General features: G+C 32.8%; 1 protein-coding gene across 1 annotated transcript in view; it reads right to left on the bottom strand.

The window, feature by feature from the left end:
- The window catches only part of EPHA3 (EPH receptor A3), a 367,753-nt gene that overhangs the window by 334,347 nt on the left and 14,696 nt on the right, over nt 1–18,710 (bottom strand). Inside the window, exon 2 of the mRNA XM_004272636.2 lies at nt 14,820–14,884. Within this exon, the coding sequence (XP_004272684.1) occupies nt 14,820–14,884 (65 nt within the window). The remainder of the gene's footprint in view (nt 1–14,819; nt 14,885–18,710) is intronic.

Below are 18,710 nucleotides of genomic sequence, written 5' to 3' on the forward strand. Positions count from 1 at the left end.
ATGTGGGTCATTCCACTATTTCAACTGTTAGTAGTCATCATCTCCACCTTTCTAACAACTTCCATTTCTGCCCTACGTTATACTTCTAGGCAAAAGTCCTCATGTGTGAGAATTAGTCATAAGATCAGGATCAATAAACATTTTTTCCAGAATTAGCATTTGTTCCTTTTAACATTATATCTCATTTTTAAATTATTTTTATTTAAGTTTTCTTTCTTCATTAGATAATATTACTTAATTAAGCCAAAGATCGTTTTACACACTGGTGCCTCCTTCAATGATGCTTGCTAGACTGAAATACAGCAACAGGGAAGATGGAGAGTGGGAAGTAAATCCTAAAAATATTTGAGAAAGAATCCTTAGGAAATAGTGAAAAATTCTATATGAATAAAAAGAGACAATTCTCTTTTTTAGTATATTTTGGATATTAACCCCTTATCAGATTTGCAAATATCTTCTCCCATTCAGTAGGTTGGCTTTTTGTTATGTTGATGGTTTCCTTCTCTGTACAAAAGCTTTAAAGTTTGATGAAGCATTATTTACAATAGCCAAGATATGGAAGCAACCTAGGTGTCCATTGGTAGATGAATGGATAAAGAAGATGTGGTATATATACACAATGGAGTATTACTCAGCCATAAAAAATAAAGTAAAATCTTGCCATTTGTTATAACATGGATGAACCTAGAGGGTATTATGATAAGTCAGATAAAGAAAGACAAATACCATAAAATTTCACCTATATGTGGAATCCAGAAACCCAACCAAACAAACAAAACAGAAACAGACTCACAGATACAGAGAACAAACTGGTGGTTGCCAGAGGGGAGGAGGGTAGGGGGTTGGACAAACTAGGTAAACAGGGTTAAGAGGTACACACTTCCAGTTATAAAACAGAAAAGTCACAGGGATGTAACGTACAGCATGGTGAATATAGTCAATAATATTGTAATAACTTTGTATGGTGACAAATGGTAACTAGATTTATCATGGTGATCATTTCATAATGTATAAAAATATCAAATCACTATGTTATATATCTGAAATATAATATTGTATATCAATTATACTTCAACAAAAAAACTGGTTTAGCTCAAAGAGCTTACCCACCTGAAAACTGAGTCCACCTAAGAGAATGGTTTTATTGTTTGTAATGGATATTATTTTTAAAAACTTTCTATATGTTCACCTGAAGAATCTCTATATAAAAGAAAAAATATTGTATATGTATATTTGTCTCTATGTGTGTCTGTATCTCTCTGTATGTGTGGATACACACATACACAACTAAAATAAATTTCTAATACATTTGATTTAGAAAAAACAAAGCAAATTTATTAGGAGCAAAATTTTGATAATAGTGATTTTAGGCAAAATAATATCTGTTTTCCAATCCTCTCCCTCTCCCTTTCTCAAATAGATCACCAGGAAAAACATGTTCTTTATACTTTATAGAAATCATATTTTTCTTCCTGTAAAGAAAAAGAAATTTGTCTATTTTTATAAAGGTAGATTTAATTTTATTTTAATCTGTTGAATGATCTATGAAATCCTGTGCCATTATCAAATGCATGCTATTGATAGTATAAGAATGATATGATAATTATTCCCTAATTTGTTTTAAATTATACAACTAAAGTCGGTCAACCAACTGTTATATTTCAATTAGTAGATTGGCCTATTCTCACTTTTTTTTTTCTCAACTCTCATTAAACTCTCATAGCCTAAAAATTAGTTTAGGGAATTAAGAACTATAAACAATTGCAATTCACCATGACTACAGATTCAAAGTGTTTGGAAAATGGGAAGCAAACCTAATATTTGGGACTCTATTTAACCAAAAATAAATAATTGAATGGTATTGTAAAAGTAATGAAAATGTAGAAGAAATATACCTTGTCATCTTACAAGTGATACTATGCGAAGAAAGGAATGTCTTGATATGTTCAGATATTCCCTAAGTATATTTCACTGAAAGGTTTGTTATAACTTGAGACCAAGAATTATGTAAAACGAAAACAAAAACAAAACAGATCTGAAAAAGAAGCAGTCCTCATTAAGTAGAAAATGGAAGGAACACATAGACAAACCTTCTTTGGTAAACTCAGAATTCAAAACAACATGTGTAAAACTAGAAGTATAAATTGAAAGTCAAAGCAAATACAAAGCAGCATCATACACAGAGGAACCTTAAGTGCTCATTGCTAAGTGAATGAAGCTTTTCTGAAAAGGCTACATACAGTATGATTCCACCTATAGGACATTTTAGAAAAGGAAAACTATAAAGAGAGTAAAAAGATCAGTGTTGTCACAGGAGGGGGAAAGGGGTGAATAGGCACAGCACAGGGGATTTGTAGTGTAGTGAAAATGTTCTGTGTGATACTGAAACAGTGCTTACACACATTATGCATGTGGCAAAACCTAGAAAATTGTACAACATGAAGAGTGCACTCTAATGTAAACTATGAACTTTAACTAAACTATGAACTTCAGTTAAAATCATCAGTATTGGTTCATCAAATTTAACATACATACTACAGCATTGCTAGATGTTAATTATAGGGGAAACTGGGGAGAGTATATGTGAACTCTCTGTACAGAGTGCAGTGTACTCTGTACTCTCTGTTCAACTTTTCTGTAAATCTAAAACTTCTCTAAGAAATAAACTCTATTATTAAAAAAAAACTGATGAGAGTCAAACTTATACATGGTAAAATATATTAATGAATAGAAACTGATGGGAAAAAAATTCTTTCACACTAAATGCAGTGCGGTACCTTGGATTGGATAGTGGAACAGGAGAAGGATGTTAGTGGAAAAACTGGTGAAATCTGAATAAAATCTGTAGTTTAGTTAATAGTAATATATCAATGTGAATTTCTTGGTTTTTAGAAATATTACTGTGCTTATATAAAATCTTAACATTAGGGGAAACTTGTGCATATGGTAGTGTTATGGGATCTACTGTCTTAGCTTTGCCACTTTTTTATAAATCTAAAGTTATTCCAAAATAAGCAAAATTTAAAAACCAGCATCATACATGGTTATGAAATAATCAACAACTAGAATTAAATGTCCAAACACCTCAGACCATATTCCTTCTTGTCTCTGAAAGCTGCATGTACGAGAACGAGACAAAACATACTGGAATGCTAGAAACTCCTTGTGGGCAGAGATTGTTTCTCACTCTCTTTCTACTCTAAAATGTCTAGAGTATAGACATTTACTTGTTTATACTTGTTCAATTGTTCTCAGTTACCTAGAATCAAATGAACAAATATCTTCTGAAGCCACTTATTAGTACAGCTTGTGTTGTATTAATCAAAATGACAGCTTTTTCTTGAGGCTTGCTCAAAGAGAAGCCACATTATATATTCCAAAAGAATATACATAAGAGCACCATATATTTCTGTAAAAAGTATCCAACAAAAATTTACTATTTTAGCAGTTCAGAAGACAAAAATGTTGCTAATAATTTTGAGACATTTTAAATCTTGAGGATTTATTGGCTAGAAGATAACACATCTAACCCTTCTGTTTGAAGACTAGTCACATTAAAAATGATGTACTAATTTTTTAAAAGATCTCAAAACATTTATTGGTTCTTATGAAAATTGAGAGTAGTTGAGATTTGTTTTGGTTATGAGCTAACATTTAAAAATACTGTTTCAGGGCTTCCCTGGTGGCACAGTGGTTGAGAGTCCACCTGCCGATGCAGGGGACACGGGTTCGTGCCCTGGTCTGGGAAGATCCCACATGCCGCGGAGTGGCTGGGCCTGTGAGCCATGGCCGCTGAGCCTGTGCATCCAGAGCCTGTGCATCCGGAGCCTGTGCTCCGCAACGGGAGAGGCCACAACAGTGAGAGGCCCGCGTACCGCAAAAATAAATAAATAAAAATACTCTTTCAATGCAAGTACATTTAGATTTATATTTGAATCTCAGCTAAAATCAATTTCTAGTTGTCAGAGAATAAGTTAAGAATCTTTAGGCAGAGAGTGACAGCTCAGTCCCTGGATCATAAACCAAGCTGTGATGAGGGGATACAGATACACGAGAGAATGGAGAGCTAATAATAATCCTATACAACTCGATTTTCTTCTTGGCCTTATGAAAGATCAGCATTTTTCAACTGCTGAGAAAGGTAGCTCAACATTGACTGACATATTCCAAAATTTGTTTATTATTTAGGGTGCTGCATGGCAAGACACTCAGACAAAATAGTCCTGAAATTCTATGAAGTATAGTCTCTTCAACATTAAATCACATAATCTTGAATCCTTCTCTGGTACTGTCCGCAGACCAAGACAGAAAAGATTAATGAAAAGACCACTGAACACAGACCCAGAGAGCAATGATATGACCTTGCGCAAGTCACTAAGACTCCCTGGGCTTCAGCTGCTTGTCTGTGTACTTAAGGAATTGCATTAGAGGACTTCTAAAGTCCCTGCTGGCTCTAAAATTGATTACTCATTCAAATATATTCTACTGCTCCAAATAAGATAAAAATTTGCCCCCTTTATTAAAAAAAGTGAAGCAGCTCTATCAATAAACATTTTCACAAATTTCTAGTTATTTTTTGTTTATGACTATGTTGTTGTTTACTTGCTTTTTCAACACTCAAGAGAATGGGTAAATTTAAATAAAAATGATCACTAATTCTACTTCAAAAAATGATTACCCATCCAACATTCAGGATACAGATGACAAATAGTTCTAGGGCACAGTTTACAAAATTGATTCTTATCATCCACAAGCTTTAAACTCAATTGAAGACTTTTGAGAAAATCCATAAAGTTTATGGCTACCAGCTGTCTTGATTTCCATGGCATAGAATAAGTATCCAAGTTCAGATGGAGTGTTAAAGTTCTTTGAAAGCATCACACTGAATCTCTCCTCTCTTCCTGCACTGGCCGAATCTCCTGGTTGCTGGGTTCATGGTCTTGTCTCTTCATGTTGAGAAGGGAGACCTCTCCTCACATTTGTTTCAAGTTTAGCTTATTCTTTTTTTTTTTTTTTTTAAGTTTAGCTTATTCTTAACCATACACCCAAAAGAACATTAACGTGTATTGTCATATGGAAGGGAAATTTGATTACTTTTACTGTTAGAGCATCTTATGCCCTCTTTTTTTGTTTGTTTTGCTTTGTCTTCCTTAGTTTACTAATTTTCATTTCTACTGAGTCCCCCAAAGGTCTTACAACTTATTCAATTTGCCAAATTTGGCTTCTCTTTATTTTATGGCTTTATTATGAAAATGACCTATTAATAAAAATTCTTTTTGATTTTTTTAGAATATTCCTTCTTGGAGGGTCAGCAAAATAATGAAAATTTAACCTATGCCAAACCACTAAGATGTATAACCAAAGGAATAGAGGGCTGATCCTAGGTTCCTGTAATCTATCGTGGGAACTTTCACAGTGATTTCCAGCTGCTTTTTCTGGCCCCTGTCTGTTCTTTGATTACAACATCCTCCATAATCACCTCTTTAAAATACTGCCTTTGAATAATCTCCAATATCTTTCGTGGGGCACATAAAATCGATCATAAGCTGATCTCAGTAACTTTCTAGGAATGTTTCATAGTCATTTCCCGGACAACCTTATATTCTAGTAACTCCTTGATGGGGGAACTTTCATATCCCTTATTCCAGTTTCACTATCACTTAATTCAGGGCTTTTCCAGTCCTTTGGTTTTAATGTTATTTCTTTTATCATGAGCAATGGATGCGGATGTATAAGTATCTTCAGTATTTACAAATACTGAAGATACTACATGCAGCTCAAATTGAGCTCCAAGATTACATGAGAGAAACTTGAGGATTCTAAAATGAATCCCTCTTGCAAAAGTGCTAAGAATAGATTCCCCGAGTTGCTAGTAAAATACCTATCTTTTTGCTGTGTGTTTATTGTAAAATTCTAAATTTAAAAATATCCAGAGCTATATTAATCACAAATTATGCATAGTGCTGCACTAATTAAGAGTTTGGAACAAACTACAGCACTGTATCAAGCAGCCGCTGAATACCTTCATAAGTAATACCTGTCTCATTACAGCAGATAACGATTTTCTAGCAGTGATTCCCAAACTTGAACAGCATCAGAATCACATGGAGGGCCTGTGAAAAAACAGGTTGCTGAGCCCTGGTCCCAGGATTTGTAATGCAGTAGTAGGTCTTGGTTGGAAGCTCAGAAATTTGCATTTCTAATAACTACCGTTTACAAATTTAAAAGAATTTCAATATATTAGTTTTTAAAAATATATTTAACTATATATGACTCTGTAGTTTAATATATATAGTTTTATATATAAACTGTAAATACATAAACACACATATATATGTGTGTGTACATATATGTTAAACTGCATCATTAACAGAATGAATAAAAATAACTTGTAACCCAGACTATTCAGAAAATTGAGTACACTATCCCCCTTGATGTTTTCCTTCTTATGTCCCATGTAAAGGGGATAAATGACTTTAGCAACTCCCAAGAAAGCTGAGATATTACATTTTGGTAGTTTTTCTTCATATAACACTTCTTGAATAAAGTGAGCATCACAAGCAGAAAAAACAAACAAACAAACAAACAAACAAAACTGACGGTAATCAATGAGCTATGAAGCTTGTAGAAATACTCCAAGTGGTTTGTATTGTAAATATTATAACCTTTAAATGTTCTCAGGTCCAATGTCTGTCATTTGGGACATGGGACTTATTTAAAAAGTGTTTTATGCCATATTTTTTTACAGGCCAAATTTAATTTCTTTTTCAAAAGGCTTTCAAAAGAAATTAACCATCAGAGAATAATAAACCTAAAGGTCAAAACAACTAATTCATGAAATTTAAAAAAATAATTAAGGAGTAAAGTAAATAAGCAAAACTTTTGGGAAATTATTATTTTTAAAAATTCTTGACATACTTAGTGGAATGACAGAATGGAAACTCGTCTCTATTGGAGTACATATGTTATATTTATATCCTATATTCAAATGAAAACCTGGAAGCTTGAAAACATAGTGCTTATTCTAAGTATGCTCTTTAAAATATTAAGGGAACTGGACATTTCTTAGCAATATAGAAATAGATATTCAGTCTGTCATATACTATTTTGCACATGTAGCAATAAATTTAATGTAAAATAAGTATGAAAGTCATTATTTTTTTAAGTTTAATATCTATATTTTGGTTACTTTTATTTTAATAATCATTCATTTTTGATCAGAAACTACATTCACTTGAAGTTGCACAAAGTAAAAAGTTTTGGTGTCAAAAAGTTATTATTTTTTAAAAATGCTATTAATAAGAGAAATCACTAGAAGCAAAACTTTGTTTTTGATTTGAATGTTTTAAAAAGCTACTTTAAAAAACAAATATGAAATGATCTTAATAAATTTATGAAATATTTAAACATTCAAATTAGAGATGAAAATTATTTAAATATGTCTTAGCTTTTTATTTAACTTTATAGTTACTGTATGTTAAGTAAGAATCATGTAGTACAAATTTGTGAGCAAAGCTGAAATAAATAAACCCATCCAAATATGTTTCAGATCTCCTCTACTTTAAATTCCACAAAGCTATACATCAAAGTAAAAGAACCAAAGTACATTGCATGTCATATTAAAAAAATTCTAATCTAAAACCCCCAAAATATAAACAAATAATATTTTGATGCAGAGAGGAAGATTCACATAGAAATATACAACATTAACAATGGAAAATATTTTCTATTCTTTAAGCACTAATAAAAGTTCTGTTAAAACAAATACAAGATAACATTTTAATTTTTATAAATTAAATGTTGCCAGAATAAATTCTATCTTTGCTGATTTCTACCACTTATCCACATGCCCCCTTCTTTTATAGTGTATTTTGTTTCAAGGAAAGGTTAAAAAACCTATGAAACTTTGTCATGTTTTTCTAATTGATCAGACAACCTTCCTTGAAAGGTTAGCACAATAGGTAAAAGTGACACATTTAAAATATATAGCATTGTTCATTCTAGGCAAAAAAATGTCAATGACCAAGAATCACATATCACATATGTGAATAATCTGATTTTCCTGGATGGACTATTCAGCATATGAAGCAAAATTTGGACTGTGATTCATAAAGGCAAAGTCCCCAGTGGTTATTGTTGACACCCAGTTGTCAAAATATTCTTCCTACATTTCAGACACCATTCACAAAGTGAAAGCTAGAAATCCAGCAGATAAGACTTTTAGAATCCAGACTTCACAAATAGCAATAATTCCAATATCGAAGGCACATTATAGTATACTGGAAACTTGTTTTAGAGAGTATTTTTATTATTTCTGTTACTCTCTATGATTCATTCAATTCTAAACATTTCTAGTTTTAGTTAAATGGAATTTACTTGCAGGATCCTAGCTTTTTACTCTTAGAGGACAACCTATATAATTTTCAATACAGAGCTGTCTTTAGCTAGTTTTCTTTTTCAGTTAACTTCCAATTCATAGGCTTGTAGTATTTTCTAAATACATTTAACTAAATAGCTCTGCTAGTACAAAAAATAACATATGTAATATAGACATAGACATATATCTACACTATTATATATGTATGTTTGTATATTATGTATCTGTAATATATACTCATATATATACAATATATATACTATAGTATGTATATATTATAATTTTACTTAAGTTTACGCCACTGAAAAGAGAGTGAAGTCATTACCAGACACCATTTAAAATAACAGACTAGAAATCATCAAATTTTCTCAACAAATGCAAAATTAGTATTAGTTTAGTTATCCTTCCTTGTTTTGGAAAGCTTTTATTATGCATTTATTCAGGTAATGTTAATTTATGGACAACTAATCCACAAACTTTAAACAAGGAGAATAAAAGGGAGAATTTCATGAAATGGGAATTGGTCTCAAAGAGCTTTCAGTTTCCAGGCTTAAATAAATATCAATGAAATCACTGCAGTAATGTATAATTACAAGCTGTAGAGGTACAACAAAGAACAAGGCAGATGAGCTTAATAGGTGTTCTGTCCTAGTCTGGGGGGTGCTGAAGGGTAGCATATGAGAAATAGAAGTTCTCCCTGAAGAAAAATATTAGTATTCTGAGGAAATTCTAAAAAATTCTAAAAATTATTAAAAATTTAAAATAAATTAGACACTCAATTTACCTTATTTTGATTCTTTCAATTCAAAATGTAGTTCAAGATTATATGCGAACTTTTATCTGTGCAGATTCAATGAAATAACAATCATGTGTTGTCAAAGGCAATATTTTGGGCTCTTAATTGAGAAGAGGTGTTTGCTGGCACCTCAGGCAATACTATCAATTTTCTTTCCCCAAAATTCAACTCCTAGACATCAAGTTTCGACTGAGATTTAAGCAGACATATGAATGAATTTACCAAAAGGTTTTGGATTAGAATGGGAAAACCGTAAAATTTATCTAAGATTAAGAAATGATATTTGTATATCTCTTTTACATACATTAGTATATATATACTTATTCATAGATAGAGATATAGCAACATCTCATTTGTTCAAGTGTCATTCACTATAAAGCGCTGTGACATAGAAATTACTGTTATCCCTTGTTTAAAAGTGAGGGTAAGTATTAATGAAGGTTAATAGGCCTGTATTAGATCATACTGCAATAAATGACAGAGCCAGAATTCAAATGCAGATGTGTCAATTCTACACGATGTGGTTATTCTATTTTACTATTCTGCCTGTTTTCTTTGACTTCATACTAAAGCACAAAAAAGATAACTTGGGAAAATACAAATAACATTGTAGGACAGAATTATGCATTTCCATAGCCTCAATTTAGAAATTAAAGTATTTGATCAGGAGATAAAGCATTGGATTCTATCAGGAGGCCTTTAACTGGAAAGTATGAGAAATACAAAAAGAATGGATTTAACAGGGAACACATATTTTTCCATGTAACTCAGTGGTTCTAAGATGTCAGGGTTCCAGGCTGATCTCTCTAATGCTCTCTGGGTTCCACCTTTCTGGCCATTAAGGGAGTGCAGGTGCTCCAGACTGGACATTGGGCTATCGCAGGGCAAACTCAGAGGCACAAAGCACCTGGCCTCTTCCCATCTCTTTTTATTGGAAGGAAACCTTTCCCATAAGTCATTGGAATTCTGTTCCAGTCTTATTGGCTTCACTTACTCTTGCCTAAACCAATCACTGGCAAAATGACTGTAATTATCATGATTTGCTCTCAGATAAATCAATATTCACCCTGCAAAGTGGCAAGAGGGGTCATTTTCCAGGAACACATGGGAGGGTGAAAACCTGAATAATTTCAGTGTTCTATCAGCAAGGAAAAGCCAGTGTACAGATACTCGATGAGCAACCAATGGGTCATCTATTTGCCAGAAGAGAGTTTTTTATTTAAGTACATTATCACTGTTAAGACACCAATAAATAGCTAAGGAAACCTTTAGGGAAAAAATCTAAAAGAATTGAAAAGGGGAGGGTGGTATAAAATTTTTAAAAAATCTGCAACTGTTGATTTTGAGACTTCTCATTTCAGACTATTCTTTCACTATACCCCCCCCTCTCCAACCCTCTCTTCATTCTCTTCTCCTTACTTGAGTTTCTTTGAGTCCAGGTTCTAGATGCCTTTGTACTGCTTGACCATCATCTCAATACTATCCTAAATGAAAACTGTGTAGCCTCCCTCCCTTTAATCCCTCCTCTGGGGTGATACATAGACTAAGACACTGTCAGTCAATCAATCAATTTAAGTACTAGTCATGTGTAAACCAAGGACTCTTTCTAGATTGTAATCCAGCAACATATATGGGCTTTGATATATGTTGATTGTCCCCTAAATCAAAGAATATTCAAACTATTGAATTATTTACTAAAATTTCTGAAGATAATTAAGCCCAGAATCCAAAAATTATAATTCATAGTTTACAAGGCCAGAGAAGGTTAATTGCTTGTCTAATTTATTAAAGTGAACAAACTTACTACCAGAAAATATCCATGTCAAATAAAACTCTTCTACTGAAAAGTGAACTGCTGTTCATGACCCCCTTGATAATTTCAGTTTACAAGTTTGAGTATTATTTTCATGACATTCATTTAGAGAAAACCAAAGTTTCATTAAACTTCTTCACAGATACTTATTTGGGGAATTTGTCCCATGCCTAATAGTATAGTACCATACTTTTCTGCCAGGTTTCCTCTAAGATTTGAAGCACCATTTGAAAATAGAGATAGAAGTAATCCTCCCAAGAAAATCGCATAGGTTAATTGTAAGGTTTTATGAATGAATATATCTCTGGGGAAGAGGGTAAATAGAAATAGAAAAACATATACATGAAGGAATGGGTCACTCTTGACAATTTTCCACAAAATACATTAATTTTATATGGCTCATGTGATATAATCATTCCATGAAAGATTCATTTCAAATTTGGAATGAATTATTGGCTTATTTCTTAAAATTTATATTTCAAAAGATTTGGAATTTAGAGCTTCTAATGGGAGTATCGTTGGAACTTAGAGAAGTTGCTGGCAATCCCAGCTCCTCGTGGAGTGACCATAGCTCCTGCTGGAGAGCTTCATTATGCAAACCCTAAGCAACGGTTTCTCAACCTGGATGCTGTCATTTTGGACCAGATCATTCTTTGCTGCCCTGTTTTTTGTACAATGACTAGCAGGATGCCTGGTCTTCCACACCAGATGCCAGTAGTGCCCTGCCTTCCCAGTTGTGACAACCAGCATATCTCCATACAAATATCTCCATGGGGCAAAATCAGAATTGCCTCCTGCCTTATCTACCCCTCATCACATGGAGAACCACTGCCCTAAATCAAAAGTGCAGGATTTTCCATGCCGTTTGTGACAACATGGATGGAGCTTGACGGCATTACACTAAGTGAAATAAGCCAGACAGAGAAAAACAAATATTGCATGGTATCACTCATATGTGGAATCTTAAAAAAAAAATCCATAGAAACAGAGTAGAAAAGTGGTGAGGGTGGGGTATATAGGGAGAGGTTGGTAAAGGGATACAAACTTTCAGCTATACAAATAAGCCCTGAGGATCTAATGTATAACATGGTGACTATAGCTGATAACACTATATCATAAAATTGAAATTTGCTAAGAGAGTAGGACTAAAATGTTCTCACCAAAAAAAAAAAAAAAAAAAAAGAAAGAAAGAAAGAAAAGAAGAAGAGAGTGGGATATTTCGATAATTCAGTATGGTCTGACATTGTTATAATTTTTTCCTCCAAGGTTTATATTTTAGTTAACCTGCAAACAGATGCACTTTTACTTATTGGGGTTGATTAATTAAAACAATGACTAGTTCAAAGTTGTTTCCAGCTATCACTTCATTTTTTTATGGAAAGGCTTGCATCATAGATATCACTACTGATTTAACTATCTATTCCCTTTAAAACCAAAACAAACACAAAATTCCTCTATCCTTGTCAAATCAAAAATGACAATGATCAGGCAATAAAAATGATTAATTGAATCTAAAGGCACAAACAATCATACAAGCAAAGATGTTAAATTCCAAACTTAAATTGACTCAAGAATTGAGCTTTCACTCAAGAATATCATCAGTTTCTCAAAACGAAATGAATATTAATGTCACATTTTCTAAATCAGTGCTACTTATTTCCTCATGGACATTATGGTTAACATAATACAGGGGGAAGATTTAAAGGAAAAATGTACTACAAATCACCCCAAGACAATAATTCACATACTTGGTTTTTCTTTTATTTTAATCTTTTGGAGCTTAAGGTATTATAAACATCATGATCTGTTGAGGAGATTTTTTTTTTTTTTTTCTCCCTGCTGGTTTTAATGATAAGCTTGGAGAACCCGACTAGCTGTTTCAGGCCATTTAATGCATCTGAAATAGTGAAGTAACAGCTGCAAGAAGACCAACCAGGAAAGCAATGAAGAGGAGGCCGGAGCGCCTGAGGTCAGCTTTCTGAGGCTAAAGGAGAGACTGAAAACTGTTCATGAGAAAACCATAAGCGATTCCTAGGAGAAAGGAGGTAGGAAACTGGGCAAGAGATGAGAAAAGTCAAGAGGCCAGTTACCCTGAGGAGTGTTTCTTAAATTTAATGTGCTTAGGAATCACCTGGGACCGTGTTAAGATGCAGATTCTGATTCATCTGGAGTGGGGCCTGACAGCGTGCATTTCTAAGAATCTCCCGGGTTTTGACTCTGCTGGTTGGTGCATGTGTACACTGTGTGTGGCAAGGTTCTAGAACATCCCTCCCCACCCAACATTTCTCTGGAAGTAAAAGTGAACTTTGTTCATGATAAAATCTATGAGATTAACAAGGTAAATGAATTCATTTCCCCAAATTCTCAACACGGAGAAATGTGTTTTCTTTATACCTTCTTTAAAGGAAAATAAGAGGTAGACTGCTGCTTTGATATACAAATTAACTTATTGTTTACTATATATATATATATATGTAAAGTATCAGTATGGTTTTTGCTTTTCATATCTCCTTAGGCAGCAAGTTTCTATGATATGTTATCTAATGGAGTAATGAAAGACTCAAATTTCTAAAATCAAAATTAAAGTTAGGTTTGAGTTTTGGATGATGAGTTTTAAATGAGTTTTCCAGCTCAGTCCAGAGTTTCAACTCATTCGTTATGACTACCCAGGATGTGCTTTTACCCTAACCATTTGATTCCTTTTAAACCTATGGGAAAACCAAACCTTGGCTTACTTCATACTCTTCCCTTCTAAGCAACTAAACAAGGCCTGATTATGTGATAGGTTTTGGCATCATGTCAGTGTCAAGGTGCACCAGGAAGAGAAGCAGATACAAAGATGACAGATAGATGAAGTATCCCTGATGCAAAACATCCGTCAGTGAAGAAGAATCTGGTAGTAAAAATTAGTATGTTTAGGCACAAAAATCTAAAGACTGAACACCAATACTAAGTCGAAGTAATTATAACCTCTTTGAAAAGAGGCTGGCCTAGAAAAAAAAGGAATATACACATTTACTCCTATCACAAATATTCCTAAATAGCACTTTGCATTTTCCACAGGCTATCCTTGGAAACAAAACAGATATGTTTAGGCATTTTTTGTACAATTTTGTAGGAACAAAAAATTTCCAAATGTACGACCCTCTTTTTTCTGAAAAAAGAGAAGGAAAATTTTCTCACACAAAGGCTCATCATAAATATTCGGGTCCCAAAACGCTATACACCTCAGTAATCTGTGTCTGGCTTGACAAAAGATTAAAGGTATATACAGTGCTTAGAATTTAAAGGCAGTCATATTTTCCTAAATAAAATGTCCGGTTTTAAACTGATCTAGACAAGCTGAAGACACTTTAAGCAAAGAAATTAAGGCAACACAGGCTTATACTGTTCACAAATACCTACCCTATGTGGAACTGTCACCACAGTTGATTTTAAGGCTACAACTCTGGAGGCAACCATCTCCAAATACACACTTTCTACATTACTTAAAATTTAGAGTCTCTCCTCAACTCACCTATTTTGACCACATCACAAAAAAAATGTTAGGTGATCACGCTTAGATCATCTGCATGATGGTAGTAATAATTAAACTGTTTAGTTAGTTCATTCAAGCAATTGATAAATTCAGAAGGGGAAAAAATACTTCAAAACTCTCAATAGTTCCATTGGATACAAATACTAAGCTGTGTTAGTCCATGTACTGAATATACTGATAAGCACAACTTGTCATCAGAAGTACAGGAATTCCTGTTCCCAATAATTCCTCCTGCTCTCTAAGAGAGGCAATGGACAGAAGAATCATGTTCCTTTCAATAGTTTACCAAACTCACCCCATGTGATGGGTAGGAGATCCAGCCCAGCTCCCCCTGAATTGTTTTTGAATCCAGTAGATCGACTAAAAGAAAACACAGATAACACAAAAACAGTTGAAAGGAATGAATTCTATTTACTTCTGTCAAGTTAATGTTGTCTGTTGCTGATATAATAATATCAACGTGTTCAAAAAACACGACTCTGTTCGTTCTCATTATATGTGTATGATGAGTAGAAGAAGGGAATTACAAAGAAAAGCAACCACATGGAAAGTTAAGGGATCAAAAGTTTCTGTGACTTTTTAAACTGTTTATGTTTGTTTATATATATATATTGTATATTTAATATATTGACAGAATAATTACAGGTTTAGAGAGGACACTATAAAAATACAAAATAGGAAACATTAATGCTAACATGAAATCAAAATAACTGCAAAGACCATTAAATTTAATAAATTGACATGATTTCACTATAAATTAGTTAAGTATGCTTCCATAATGAATCGTATTTCTTTTTGTACATATTTTGATATGACATCTTCATATTGTCCCTGGCCAAAACCAAACATACTATAATAAATACTGTATAAATTGTGTACTTATGTAATGAACAAAATGCTTAGCTATCAATTTGAGGAGAAGCCAAAGCAAAAATATGTATTATAATAGCGTAGCACTTTGTAAAGCTTTACTTCTTTAAAAAGGGTATTGTTACCCAAAGACTTTAATGATTTCACTCAGAATTTTGTGCTAGTTATTAAAAAGTCTGATGAATAATAAAATATAATAAGAATGTAGTTGCATTTTGAATATATTATTAAAAGAGAAAGGCAAATGATTTATTTTCAACCCAGAGAGTATTAATTTGAAATGGACTGGAAAGTAAAATATAAAAAGATACTTTAAGTTTAATTAATAACAAAGGGCTCATGTTGATTGTCAATCTGTTAAATAATGGAAACTATAGTTTTCCCACATCCTTCTTCTAAGTTAGAAAACAACCCCATGATTGATTAATGGAAGATGTAGAAGAAGTTTACATAAAATATGCAGGTATTATTAACATGAACCAGAGCAGGTGAATCAATAAGTATAATAACAGACAGTCATTTTGAAGGGTTCCATATATTCACAAATCAAAACATAATGTTAATACATGCAAAGTACAACATGACCATGTGTTGTCAATAAAGGGCTTCCTGATGCATGAAAAGCACCACCCTTTCTTTAATCATCCCAATTATTTTCTTACAAAGGAAACATTAATCATATAAATGTTAAGAAAAAGAATTATATTTGATTGATGTTAGAATTCTAAATTTTCAAGCACTGCTTTTTAAAAGAAGATATTTGGTTAGCTGGTTAGATGATAAATATACTAGGTGAGTATAAGAAAAATTCCTAATCATTAAGATAAAAAGATAAAGTTCTCAGAGGAAAAAAAACACATAAACTTAACCTATTACACTGGAATTCCTTAATGATTAAACTTTTTTCCCCTCACAATAAATTAATCCCAGTGAGAAGTAATTATATTTAGATAAAAGAAGAAGATAGTTGCTGCATGGATTACATAGTGTAATTTCCATAATGGAATTATTTCCCAGGATATCAATTTGGAAATTAATAGTATGCTTAATTATATTGAAATTATTTCTGGAAAATGATTTTTAAAAAAATTTCTACCAATTAATGTCACGGATAACATTTCAGATTATATAATGTTAAAGAATTTTTGAAAAGTATGTTACCAACATTTATTCCGATAGACATACCTAGCTCAGTTGTTGGTTCTATCACATTCAGCAGTTGATTTCTCTGAGTTTTACACAGGATTTGCATCGTAGAATTTACAGGGCCAGTATTCATAAATCATTGGATCACATTTGTAATACCTTCAGGGGTTTAAATGATTCAATGTTTTTGTGTGTATGTAATAATTGAATATGTACTAAGTGATGAATATATGTTATTCCACCTGCTAAGATGAATGGTTGATTTAATTTCAGTATTAATAACCAGAGGAAAAAAGTGTTTGAGGCAAGGAAGATATAAATATTTTCTCCACTTAGTAAATTACTCATTGGAACGTAGGTTGTTAACTAAAGAACTATACCCTTAAGTTTTCTCTGATGATAATGATGAGGGGAAAAGGACTGGCTTTATCACATCAGCATTTGGTTTCAACTCAAAGGAGAAAAGCTAAACCAAAAAGAATTGTATTGCACTGTCAATTAAAATTGGTATAAGAGATTAATTTAATTTATTTCATTTACTCAGAAATTGAATTTTTAGTGCACTCCATTTAGCATGAATGAGGGAACACACAATTAGCAGCATTACTCATGATTCTGATCCTCTTATCTATCAAACATAATTAGGTCTGCACTGGTTATCTCACAATGTTGCTGTGATGATCAAATAATATAAATTTAGTTAAAGCCACCTGAGGTTATTACATGCTATACAGATTCAATGTTCTTGTAAACTTAAAATATTATCTAACAACAGTTCCAATACAATTCTTCTGAATGGTATTGGAAATCAACCATCAATATATGGCCTAATAGAGAAGAAAAGTGACATCAAGACACTTTTTAAAAGCACCTATTTGGGGTTTATAAAGTGTTTTTGTTTATAGCCAAATAAGAACAACACAGTCTAAGAATTCTAGCCACTTAAAGTCAATGGTTACTAGACTGGAATTTGCCAGGATATAAACCTCAAGGCTCCTGTGATCTGTTGTATAGCAATCTTGAGTGCAGCATAATTGAGATAAGAAGAAGAGAAAAGTTAATGGAATTTGAAAGTCAACCTGCTGTGAGTGATGTCTCTGGATACATTGACTAAATCTAACCTTGCAATGCAATATCTTAAACCCCACACTGATATGGGCAAGAACATTAGTTACTAATGCTTTTCCTCTCCCAAAAACGCTGTAGACCTGATCATAGCCTTTCAAGTAGTGCCATTATTCAAATGCCAGGGCAGATAGAATTGTGATGTACAAACATATTGTAGTCTGAGTTTTAATGACACTTTGTAACATGGAATATTTATTTTAATTGCTAAAGTTTTTGAGTTTACAATTATGAATTTTAACAAAAATATTAGGAAATTATTCTTAAGGGTAGGTGGGAATATATAAATAGACTAATTCTTTAATGACTGCCTCATGCTAAGTTATTTGCCAAAGATATAAATGGTCTCTTACCAGATTTCATATTCTAATGGTTGATTTCCAAATATTTTTGGTTTGTAACAGAAAATATGTCATTTCATTAATTTCAGAATATTTTCTATTCAAAGAGCTATGTAGCATATATTAACTTCTAAAAGTGATTTAAATTGGACACATTTTGAAGTGTTAGAACTCCACTTGAGATATAAATAGGAGTTTTTGGCAAAAGAAATCATTGTGGGGAGTCTGGATGGATATGGTTCTGGATGTCTTTCACATGCTTTACTCTGTCTAGTCTCACTGCTTTTAAATATAAAAAAAATGTATAAATAGGTGAAGGGGTTTACATTCATGAAAACAGTAAAGGAATCTTCACTCAGTCACCTTGAATTGGCTTTAAGGTGGGCACTAACACGAGATTTGCTGGTCAAAATGATGTGTGGTGTCTGATGAGAATTAGAAGGCGTAGAAGGAAGTAAAGGAATAAGAACAAAGTATAGGGTAAACTGGCTCATATTGGTTGTAAGTGCTTCTGGAAAGAAGGAACCCTTGCTGTCATTCCTGCCACTGATCTTTACTGTCACTTTTCCCACTTGGCTGAATTACAGATTTAAGATGCTCAGGGGTCTTGTTCTCTCTTCCCTTCTTACCCTCTATAATAATGAAGAGACAATCAAATGTCTACTCCTTTACTCACTGGCATTGACAACATCATAAAGAATTAT

The sequence above is a fragment of the Orcinus orca genome, chromosome 5 (assembly GCF_937001465.1).
Source record: "Orcinus orca chromosome 5, mOrcOrc1.1, whole genome shotgun sequence".
In the NCBI taxonomy this organism is placed as follows: Eukaryota; Metazoa; Chordata; class Mammalia; order Artiodactyla; family Delphinidae; genus Orcinus; species Orcinus orca.